Source organism: Coffea arabica, chromosome 7e (assembly GCF_036785885.1).
Source record: "Coffea arabica cultivar ET-39 chromosome 7e, Coffea Arabica ET-39 HiFi, whole genome shotgun sequence".
In the NCBI taxonomy this organism is placed as follows: Eukaryota; Viridiplantae; Streptophyta; class Magnoliopsida; order Gentianales; family Rubiaceae; genus Coffea; species Coffea arabica.
Window position 1 is genome coordinate 15,817,495 of NC_092323.1, and position 12,341 is coordinate 15,829,835.

Genomic DNA, 12,341 nt, shown 5'->3' on the forward strand with positions numbered 1-12,341 from the left:
TCAGCTTTTAAGGTGTTAAGTGCAATGTGATGGGAAAAAATTGGCATTAATATGATGAATCTAAGTGATTTAAAATGGCCATCTGAAGAGCAACTCCGGAGTTGCTACTTGAAATGATAAATTTAAAGTCACCATTTTCAGATACAGAATTTTTTTTTTGTTTTACTAAGTAAATCTTGTTTGAATTGAAATAGGATTATAAACAATAAGTCCTCATAAGATTGATCATTGAATTTTGATCCAAGTTTTCTCATGGCCCTTTCTGAAGTATGGCGAAGCTGATGTAAGATCTTAATTTCTAAGAAGTGAAAAGATAGGGCAAAATATCTTTCCCAACAATATTTTCTACAATTTCCATCCGTGTAACTAATCTGTAAGGATTGATGGAAAAAATAAATGAGAAAATGATGTATGGCACTGTCATATTATACCAAAGACTTTTTTTTTTTCTTCATTTTTTGGTATTATTAACAATACATGCTGCTTCTTTTGGTTTTTAACTTCTTAAAACCCCTTGTAGTTATTGAATGTGATTTGTCAACTAAAGATTGAACTAATTACCTTCATTGATCTAAGTGTCACATGTAATTATGGCAATAAATATACACTGTGAAGCTAAATTGGTTCAAACTTTGCCCCTAACACAAATTTTCAATATGTTTGGTGAAAATTTGGTAGCACAATCACGGATCCAAAAGTGTTTAATAACCTTTAGACAACCTTTTAGGTATAGTGATTAACCTTTTGATGAGGGGTTTAAGGATTTAATTTTCAAGAACCATACTCTGATGTTACAAGAGCTTATTTTTTAGTCTGAATTTCATTGGAAGTTTATTTATTTATTTATTTATTTTTACATTAATTTCATTTGAAGTTTTGATGCTCCCCCTTGAATCTACCATAACCCGTTGTATTTTTTAATTTATACTTTTTCAAATTTGAAATTTAATTTTGCTTCAATGCATTAAAAATCCCATGAAAATTGCACTTTTCAATCACTAGAATGAATGTAAAGCCCCTTTGCTTGCATAAATAGATTCCCTCAAACTTTGGTAAAACTCAATCCATGATATTATATCTTCAATTTACAAAAGGAAAAAATTCAGCAAGTTTCCCTTGAGGTTTTTTTTACAATTTCAATTGGTACCCTTAAGGCTTCAAATATCATCATGTTTGCTTTCTTTTATATTGAGTTTCAATATAACAAATTCAACCCATCGACACAAAAAACTTCATGCAAAATGGTAACAAATACTTGTCCAAATTACCTTTGCGTGTGACGCACGTTAAATTCGATATAACAGAATTAACTAAGAAAAAGATTTGTGAGGCAAAAAAAAAGAATAAAAAGTTAATCACTTGCCATGGACAAAATCACTTTTTCTTTTTACCTTGTTGAAAGAAAAATTTTTAGGTGCTAAAAAATTTTAAACCTTGGGAGGGAGAAAATGAGAATCGGACCTGTTAAAGCAAGTCTCAAAAAGGAGCACACACAGGTTAAATTAAACAGCAACAGAATTGGTGCCCGTTGGGCTGTAGTGCATGTAAAATTGGTTGGCCAAGACACCCCCAAGACCCATGAAGAATATGGGCTTAAATCATCCCACCACGCTTTCTAAACCCATTCACTCTGAGTCAAAACCAGTCCATCTGCAACCGTTATTCATTACTCCTTTCGTCCCAACTATTTTGTTACATTTCAAGAATTTAACTGTTTAAAAATAGCGATTTGATTGTGATGTTTGTATTTTTCTTTTTAATTTTACTCTCACATATTCAAATTTTGAATTTAAATGATGACATGTATATGATTAAAGGAAGGAACTATATTAAAAGAAAAAAATTAAAAATTGTTAACTTTCTCAATGTGACAAATATTTTGGAACATTTCAAAATAGAAAATATAACACTTTCAATGGGATGAAGGGAATAATATCTTAAAGGCTTGGCTAATGGATACTCAAAATTGCAACTGAGAGGAGTCTCAAATTAACAATACAACTAAGGCACCGATTTTTTTTTTCCGTAGCACCAGTAAGAAAAAATGATCCTTTTTTTAGTAGAAATAAGAAAACCCTCAAAATTCAATTATTTGGATTATTTACTCCTTCTGTTCCACAAAGACAGGCCTACTTCTACTTTGTACAGTTGAAGTAGTTAAAACATTCATTATTGCTTCTTAATTTCTTGATATACCTCTCGAGTAGTACTAGTTTAAGTGTTATATTTACGGATTTTTCTAACAAGTGTCCTTAGAGGGTTCGGTAACACACTTATCATTCACCTAATCTATTATATATATATAGACACACACATACAAACAATTGTTATTCTCCCTTACATTTATATAATTTTTCTATTTAATCTTATCTACCCTCTTTTGTATTTATTTATTTTTTCTAATTTATCTTATATTTTTAAATAATATAACACCTGAAATATATCTTTGACCGACCTTATATTTATTATTGCAACTAGAATACCTGACTCATGGAGTAGCATATATCTCTAACTACATAAAGCGCCGAAGGGTTGGCAACAGTGATTTCCACTGGTTATTTTGTAATTTGAGGGTTGATTTTGTCCTCATTTGTCTTTGTAGGTGTGATGGAACTCATTGTGGGGTCATCTCTGTTTCATGCTTGTCGGCCATAGGTTCTAAATTTTGGTCGCCTTATTCCAATTTTACCCTTTTACACTGGTTTCGTTGTTGTTTCTCTATAGATTTTGGCCTTTTTTGTCTTTTTATTGCAAATAATATTTTTAGTGGTTGGCCCGTTGCCTGCTGCATATGTCTGCCCAGATTTATTGGACCTCTCACGGTTTTTGCGAAATCTTTTCTGGTCTGCCACCTTATTATGTTGGTCCACTATGTTTGGGTTTCGGACATAAGAAAAATACCACTATATCCATCCATATATAGCAAAAAATATATATATGATATGCAAACAAAATCAGCAACTTTGGCTGCCAAATTACTCTTCACAGGTTAAATAGTACCAGCAACAAACAATTAAAAAATTTATACAATTTACACATTACTAATCAATACTAAATATTACAAAAATCAACACAACCTAGAATAATACACCTCAAATTATACCATCATACACATTAAGAAATCCTTCAATTAATCCACTCTCACAACTTTCACTAGCATAAAATTAATTAGAACCAATAATCAAATCACAATTAGACAAAACATAAATATACTGTAAACAATAAAATACCAAAAAAAATTAAAAAGTGCAAAACAATTACTTACTTTACCAATAGAAAAACATATCAAAATCATAATCATTCAAAATAATATAAAATATGACAAATCCATACTACATTACAAAATTATATTACAAATCTTTACACATGTTCCAATATAAAATACACGTACATATAATTAATAAACAAATGGAAGATATTGCCTATAACATACCAGCTCTTTATGGATTTTTTGCATTAATTTGGCGGTTCGATTTGTCCATCTTTGTCCTATGGTCCAATATGTAGCCGTCAATGGCCTCTGCTCCCAATATGTTAAATACAAAAGAGAATCATTTAATTTATGTTAAATACATAAATATTTATAACTAAAATTGAAAAAGTGTTACACTCATATTTTTAAGAAAAGGAAACTGATAGATTTTGTGCTTAACATAAATTAAATGTGTGAAAGTAAAAAAGATATTGCCTATAACATACTAGCTTTTTATGGGTTTTTTGCATTACATGAACAAAATATTAGTTATTTATGGGCATTTTACTCTAAATTATTTAATTTGTGTAAAATACATAAATGTTTGTAACTAAAATTGGAAAAGTGTTACACTAATATTTTTACGAAAGGGAAACTCATAGGTTTTGTATTTAACATAAATTAAATATGTAAAAGTAAAAAAAGAAATTGCCCATAGCATATCGGCTCTTTATTGGTTTTCTCCATTACATGAACAAAGTACTAGCTATTTATGGACATTTTACTTTGAATCATTTAATTTATGTTAAAAACATAAATGTTTGTAAGTAAAATTCAAAAAATATTACACTAAAATACTCAATTATTAAATTAAAGCTTTTGCGTTTTAAGATTGAGTAGTTACATCGATAATATATGTTAACTGCTCAATTATTAAATTAAAGCTAATTAAAGCTTTTGCGTTTAAGATTGATAATATTTGTATGTGCATGTTCGGCAAAATATATATATGGACACAAATTCTGTGTGTATCTAATATTATTAATTTAAAGCTGTTGTGTTTTAATATTAACTACTCAATTGTTAATTTAAAGCTTGCCGTCAAGCTCCAGTTACAAGTTAATTGTCTCCTTTTGCTGTTGTGCTCATATTCTATTTTCTCATCTTATTCTCTCATCTTATTCCAATATGTGCATATCTAATAAATATAAATCAATTGTCCCGTTTTGTATTAGGTTCCATTAATACAATCAATTGTTTTTAAAAATATCGGATAATTTCCCTCTACTTCAAAAATGTTACTTCGATAATATTTGTTAACTACTCAATTACCAAATTAAAGCTCTTGCGTTTTAAGTTTGAATAGCATAACATAAATGTGTTTAGGACAAAGTGATAATTAGTTGTGTGCCTTTTTATATATGTGCATGTTCAGCAAAATATATATGTTAAAAAAAATATTGATTTTTCTGAAAAAAAATATATCGAGACAAATTTTTTGTGTATCTAATATTATTAATTTAAAGCTTTTGCATTTTAATATTAACTACTCAATTATTAATTTAAAGCTTTTGCGTTTTAAGATATTTTTAGCAAAATATATAGCAATTATTCTACGATGCCACCGCATGCTATCAAATTTTACGTGGTTGTTCCCTGGTGATTAAAGGTTACGTGGCGCAAAATTTATCTTACGTGGTTACAGATTAGAAGTTACATCTGTAGTTACAGTTCATGTCATGCACTTAAAGATAGAGATATGCTTGTTTCGTTCGGTTCTTTCACAGATTACACTGTCATAGTGGACTTGCAATCATTAGTCATATTTAATGCATGCACGTGCTTCCTTCTACCAAACCACAAACTCTTTGTATAGTTGAAGACTATGCGTTCTATCTTTTTTTTTTTTTTTTTTTGTCGACGAAGTGGGTGTCCGGGTCAATTCCGTAAAGGCGGCCCGACTAATCCCACTCCGGCCCGGCCCGACGCCCCAATCAGACCTAGCACGTTAGATGCACGGCTATGCGTTCTATCTACATTAACCTTTTCACCGTCAGTTTCTTTGGTTTGGTTTTCTTTATCTACGGACTACCAACTATTATAATGCTTTAGAGATGTTTCTCTTTTCTCTTGCGCCTTTCTGTTAGCTCTTTATTTTCTATTGGCTTTTCCTTATCCCTGTTTCAAATTCTCAGCTTCGCGCCGGCTTCAGTCAGGTATGTCCTTGTTTTTCTTTACTGCATTTCTTCATTGACCTTTTCCTCGTTTACTCTTAATCAATCTGCAGTTACTTATTTTCTTTCCTTGTGATTGAAGTTATGTTTCTATCATTTTCTCCTCCCTATTAATTACCTAAGAATATCTGTTTTGTTCCCATGATTTTTGCCAAAAAACTTACTACTTCGCACAGAATCATTTTTCTTTGTTGCAGCTTTTTAGTCTGCATTAACTCCGAATTTTCTTACGTTTGACTCCATAAACTATTAGCAAATTTAAAAAATCTCCTTACTTTTTTCCATTTTTGTGTATTTTGCTCATGCTCACTGTGTATACTATCTCATATTTGCTTATTCTACAATCACTATTATAATATTCAACAAAACAATAACCCTCTATTTCTAATTTCTTCTACTTTATTTTACATTATTCATCACTCAATAACACCATAATATGGGCACCCCGCGACAGCCGCGGGGTCGAATGCCTAGTACCAATAAAGATGCGCATTAAATATGGATATAATAGTAAAATGATAGACTACCTGCCTTTCTGAAAGAAAGAAAGTGAGTATAAAATAAAGGGAAAAGGAAAGTGAAGCTATATTCGATGAAGGGCGCATCTAGCAGGGAAACCAGTAAAATTTATGCTCCACTCGTTTCTTTTTGATTCTTTCTATATTCTTTACGTTTTCTATGTTTTCCATCTTTTGGATTTCTTCCCCTGCCTTAGGCCCTTAGCCGGTTAGCCCTATAAACCCTTAAAAAAAGAAAGAAAAAGTAGGCAGTGTAGCAAATATTAAGCTAAAGCTTATTATTGACAGAGAAGACGAAGATGGGGGTCACGAAAGAGCAGGTTGAATCTTCCCTCAAATCCAAACTCAGCCCTTCTCATCTTGTAAGCCTCTCCGTTTATATCTCTATTTTATTTATGCTATACTGTATTTGCATGCATCTGTTTATATGCCTGTCCAAGTTTCAATCTTTTTTTAGTTAACATGTATTAAATTTCATCATGGCGTAGTGTAATTTTTTTTTGTTGTAAATGGTTATTGCTTAAATGGGGGTTTTTTGGCTTTTTGATAGAATGTTAATAGAGTATTTCAGGCAAGCATCCAAAAGGGTTTTTAGTTTTGATGCTTTAATCTTGAAAAGCGGAGAGAGATTTGGAACTGGTTGGTCTTTGGGCTGATTTTTAAATGAGTTTTTAGTTTGATTAAAAGGGCATGTTGATTTGTGCAATTTTCTCTTTGGTTTAATCGAGTTTGATTCGTGGTATGAGAAATTAGGATGCAATTTAATATGATTGTTAAAGGATAGGTGGTGCTGATTATCGAACTATTCCACTAACTTTTTGCAATCAATTACAGAAGGATGTAGCTCTGTTCTTGCATACGTTTCTTATCGTGTTTAATACGAGGTTCATTTTGCTTGGATATAGTGGTAAATGTGTAAGGAGCCGGTCTTTCATATGTTGTGAAAAACTCTCAAATCATAGCTTGGCAATTGTTTCTGAAGAACTTTCTGAAAAGGTATTTTGTTCAGCACATTAGTGCTTTAGGACCAGTGATGTGGGGATTAGGGTGACATTCTCAGTTTTTATCCATTCATCATAAATGGATTTGGTTGACTGAAAAACCTGAATGCATGTGAATTGGTCACCAGTTGCAGTGCAGTGGATTTGTGGATTTTGAATTGTGATCTAGCTAAGTCCTTTTTAGCACAACAAAAGCTTGTAAAACCAAAAAGATTAACTTGACTGGGAAGAAAATGTGTATAAACAACAATAGAAAGACGAAACTTCTCCAACTCATCACTGCACTATCTAATGCTGCTCTATCATCTTTGTCCCCTTCTTCTTAGATAAAACTGATGAGGGGAAAATATGTGGTTCTTAGAACTTGTCTTTGACTCCAATGGGAGACATATGGTTGAGGTGTGGATGAAGCACTTGAATTTTAACTGTTCTATTGAGGGGATGGATGAATGAAGTTTGGATAATCAGGTTCACTTGAATAGGATTTGACTAATACAGAATTAGACAAAGAAAATAACTAGAAAAGATCCTGAAGTTATATAACTTCGACGCATGATATTTGATAACCCTTTGTAGTGTATAGCTCCATTCTGAACCAGGCTATTTCTTGTCATTAGCATCTGAAGCTGAATTCATTGCAAAGCATGGGATTTTGAGGCTTTCTTTATGATGTAGTTATTTGATGTCTCCCTCACTCTCACATGAGTGCCAAGTAAATGGGATGCAGCCAAAATGCCAGTAGCCCTTGAAAGATGTTAAATTTTCTGGTCATATATTTTAAGAAAGGTGATAAAGAAATTTTCAATAAAAAGCTACAAGACTTTTATGAATTTCATTTCCAATTCCCAAGTCACGCTTTACTGCATATATGTGCTCCTTGATGCCCAAATTCTGATATTTAGGGGTATTTGACTTATACTTTGGACCACCATTTTCATGCTGCCTACTGGAACTTTCAGATTTGTTACTTAAATAGGTCACAATTAGCTCTTACTTTTTTTTTCTTGGTTGCTACAGTTCTGTGTTTATCCTGATCTTTATGGTTTTAAATTGTGGGAGTCCAGTTTTAAGCCACTCCAGCAGTTAAGGTTTTGCTTATTTTGACCATTTTTATCACCTTAACCATGGAATGGCCATCATGAGTAATAGTGCATGTCTGCTGAAATAAATATTTATTCTTGGCTAGGCTTCTTCACTACAAACACAATTTCCCATGCATTTCCTAATAAAAGGGCTAAGTTGGTAAGAGTTGCCGTGTTCAAGCGCACAAAGCATGATTCTCTCCCATTGTCTAGTTAAAAACTTCATTTAGTAGCTTTGTTTGTCCTTTTTTCCACCTTTCTTCTTTGCCTAGATGTGAATTATATTGTTTCTCTAACTTAATTTGTCTGACAATTTAATTTCAGGAAGTAGTTGATGTCTCTGGTGGGTAAGTTTCTTTCTTTTGAAAAATTTCATGAGATATGTTTATGAATTAGTTATTCAGTGACAAAATTGTTTATTCATCAGATGTGGTGCGAAGTTTACCGTTGAGATTGTGTCTGAACAATTTGAAGGGAAAAGGCTACTCGAGAGGCACAGAATGGTGAATGCTGCATTGTCTGAGGAGTTGAAAGATATTCATGCTCTCTCTATAACAAAAGCTCTCACTCCAAATCAGTGGGAACAGCAGCAAGAATCTGAAAAATCTCAAGCAGCAGTTTGAAGTTTGCTTCTGACGGCATTTGCCAGCTAGAAAAACCTGATGTCTCGTGTGTTACACTACAGCTTCTTTCGTGAAAAAGACTGCACCTTTAGATCCTTCCTACAAATCTTAGCATGATGCTCCTCAATTTAAATCTTGAATACCGTTTGTCATTTTGGTAGTAAATCCTCTAGCAGCGATAAAGCTTCGTTTGATCGGAATAAACTTGGCTTAGTGCATAAATTTAACAGTCTGGTCTTTGAGTTATGACGAAGACTTGAATAAATTCAATGACATTTGACAGGTGATGATGATCTTTTGGCTTGCATTAATTGATGGTCTGGATTTCCTCCTTTTCAGATTATGGAGTCTAACAGCAAATTAGCAGTTGCAACTTGTGTAGCACTTTCAATTCAGAGTCAGACGTTAAAAAAATATCAATTCTCAAATTTGGCACCTTAAAAGTCATAATATAATCGGTCAAAGCCCTATGAGTTTCGAAATTTCTTTTCCTTGAGAACACAACTTCAAATGCAGGGTAAAACTTGCCTGATCAAAAGTAAAATTTGCTTGGTGGGCCAATTGTTACATTACGTGGCTCTCCAAAAAAAAAAAAATTCAGACGGGTGTGTAGTGCACCTGTCTGGTTCGATGATGCTTCAGTTCCCGTCGGTCTCCCTATATGTCCAGTTGGACCCTCTCTTAGAATAGACTAAAGTAGGAGTAGAAGTAGGTGTAAAGTAGAATATTGCCAATAGTCAGATTATGAAGTCTAACAGCAAATTAGCAATTGCAACTTGTGTAGCATTTTCAATTAGGGTTAATCTTTTCTATACTAACAGGAGTAATCTTATGCTATACACTGTTAGTTTTAAATGAATGACAATTATACAAAATTTAAATTTGAAATTTAATTTTTACACATGAGTCATGAATTTAACGATGAGAGTGTATACACTATCAGTTTATATAAAATTTACCCTTTCATCAATTAAGAGTCAGAAGTTCAAAAAAATTATCAATGCTCAAATTCGCCACCTTAAAAGTCATAGTATAATCAGCCAAAGGTCCATTTGAGTTTCGAAATTTCTTTTCCTTAAGAACGCAACCTCAAATGCAGAGGTATGAAAATCAGCCTGATCAAGAGGTACATTGGTGTGGGCTGTGGCGTGCATGAAATCCAACTACCCAAGTACATGTTGTACAAAAGCCTTCAAAGCCCGTGAAAACTTGTCCATCAAAATAAGGGTCAGAATTTTCTAATGGTACAATCTGAAAGTAATAGTCCTCAAATTTTGAGCAGATGGATAGAAAAGTCAGAGTTGGGACGGTGGCACACCGTGCAAGATAAAACTCTCCTGCCAAAGGTTCTACTTCCTCAAACCATCCAGTGTCTCAAAAGGTTCGGGAAGCTAAAACGAAGATTCAAACTGATTTGGAGCAATGGCCACAAAGCTTATCCACCCTCCAAAATCTGCTCCAAATTTGTTTCATCCAATAGCAAGCAGTGCCGTAAAGATAATGAGAGCTCACAAAGCTCTCTCAGCCACTCACTCAAGTCACAAAAACTGCAGTAGATTTAGTGAATATCCCTTTGGACTAAGAACCATTGTTTCAACCAAAGCTACTGAAAAAAGTTTTGGAGTTGAAGTTCAGGATGAGAAGCAGACAATTCAGCAAACTAAACAATCCCTTTATGATGCACTACAAGGTATGCTCTCCTGTTTTGAGACTTCTAGTTGAATCTTGAAATCCCTTAGTTGTCGATTGTTTTCTTCGCTGCGTTGCCTACCTTCTGAAATGAATGTATGTCACTCAAGGCATCAACAGAGGGATTTTCGGAGTTTCATCGGAAAAGAAAGCCGAGATTACAAGACTGATAGAGCTGCTGGAGTCTCAAAATCCAAGTCCAGAACCAACTATGAATATAGAGAAGGTGAGGTCTGTACTAGTTGGAATCATGTAGGAATCGCACTTGTTGCTGGTCTAACTTTGTATTCAAGAATCTTAAGTTGGTGATATTGTCATCGTTTGGAAGATGGGAGGAACTTGGAAGCTTGTTTACAGCACCATCACCATCCTGGGGTCAAAAAGAACCAAACTAGGATTGAGAGACTTCATTAGCTTGGGAGATTTCTTCCAGGACATTGATACAGTTGAGGTATATCTACATTATTTATCAGTAAGAACTTTTTTTTCATTTTTAAACTATATCAATTAATTGAACTACGAGAAGAGGAATACCTTGATCAAATGCAAGATAATCCAACTTGTTGAGGGGTTGCCTTAATCGCTAGGTAATGTTTTGTTCATCTATTCCTGTTTTTGGTGGTTCATTAGTTTATTTCTTAAAGGTAAGGCTGTCAACATGCATCGCCCGTATGTTTATGCAAGCGCTCAGAAACCAATACGATAAACCAAATAAGCTTTTGTCAGACCCATAATATCTTTGGCCTTTGAACTTGTACTGCTGGTCTTTGAGCCAGAAATAGTGCGATGAGGAAATCATGTTCGTAGATTGTCCATCAATAGAATTATCCAGTTCTGGGCTTGTATCAAATTTTCACTCATCTTCCATAAAATTATATAGACCAGAAACAAGTACAATTCATCTTTTAGCCTCCAATACTGTTCAGTATTGCTCAGGCAGTCGGGCTTATTCTCTCACTTTAGAATCTTATTAAACTCTTTCATCTTCTGGTTGCAAATGGAGGGGAAAGCAGTCAATGTGATTGAGTTCAGCGCTAAAGGTCTCAATTTGTTCCGGGGGCAGCTAAAAGTTGAAGCAACTTTCAAGATTGCTTCTAAATCAGTTAAGCTTTCGTTCTGCTCTTCTGGCTGCTTTGTACTGCTGAAACGTTCATTTTCTTGAAGCCTCATTTTAGATCTTGAAATTTCGTTTACTGACAAAATGCAAACCAGTTCTCCATGAATTCAAGTAATTAGCTCTTGTGATTGTTGTTTATAAATCATTTTTGGACTTGCTTTTATTTCCCAAAAATAAATAAAATAAAATAAAATCCTTTTCCATAGTGAATTGCAGGCCTTCAATCAGGAACTTTGCATTAAAGATGCTAACCACATTTATTATGTTTTGCTCACAGAGGGTTGATATACGGTATGAAAATTCTACAATCACTCCTGAACAGGTAAATGTAGTTCTAGTCCACCATTAAATTCAAAAGACCGAGCAGTAAAGAAATGCTGTTACTTGAATCTGCCTTTCAACCCGAAACTGTACTTACAATGGATGACTTATCAGTGGCTTATTTTCCATGCAACAGCTGATGAATCTATTTGAGAAAAACTACGATCTTCTTCTCAGCATTTTCAACCCAGAAGGCTGGTTGAATATAACGTATCCTTTCATATTGGATTCAATAGAAATAAAGACAAAATATTTCTTTTTTGGGTTCTGTAATATTTTGCAAATGAGGAAAAACCATATGCTAAAATGCTTCATCCTTGACTGTTTTACTAGATATGTAGATGATAATTTAAGAATAGGAAGGGATGACAAGGGCAATATCTTTGTATTAGAGAGATCATGAAAAGGGCAGTCTAAGTATCAAGAATTCTTGGATTAACCTCCATGTAACCAATTTATATTTTTTTTCCCACAGAATGGAGTGATTTTACTGTTAAAATATCAAAGCAGTTACAAATGATTAAAAAGTATTGTAGCTTTAGCAGAAAGGATTGATTTAAACA

At 33.4% G+C, this 12,341-nt stretch overlaps 2 protein-coding genes across 3 annotated transcripts; both read left to right on the forward strand.

Annotated features, from left to right (window-relative positions):
* The first annotated feature begins 5,969 nt into the window (after positions 1-5,969).
* Positions 5,970-8,938, forward strand: LOC113702424 (protein BOLA2). The gene is made up of 3 exons (XM_027223636.2): positions 5,970-6,307; positions 8,353-8,375; positions 8,456-8,938. Exons 1-3 carry the CDS (start codon positions 6,245-6,247, stop codon positions 8,649-8,651), a joined length of 282 nt encoding a protein of 93 aa, XP_027079437.1. The 5' UTR covers positions 5,970-6,244; the 3' UTR covers positions 8,652-8,938.
* Positions 8,939-9,916: 978 nt separating this feature from the next.
* LOC113701237 (fibrillin-5, chloroplastic-like) lies at positions 9,917-12,341 on the forward strand. Of its 2 annotated transcripts, XM_027221790.2 has the most exons (7): positions 9,922-10,341; positions 10,451-10,566; positions 10,669-10,791; positions 11,344-11,442; positions 11,735-11,779; positions 11,915-11,988; positions 12,112-12,341. In XM_027221790.2, the coding sequence occupies exons 1-7, from the start codon at positions 10,074-10,076 to the stop codon at positions 12,179-12,181; spliced, it is 795 nt and encodes a 264-aa protein (XP_027077591.2). In that variant the 5' UTR covers positions 9,922-10,073; the 3' UTR covers positions 12,182-12,341. The 2 variants fall into 2 exon arrangements, with proteins under 2 accessions (XP_027077590.2, XP_027077591.2); XM_027221789.2 differs by having other exon boundaries at positions 9,917-10,341; positions 11,915-12,341.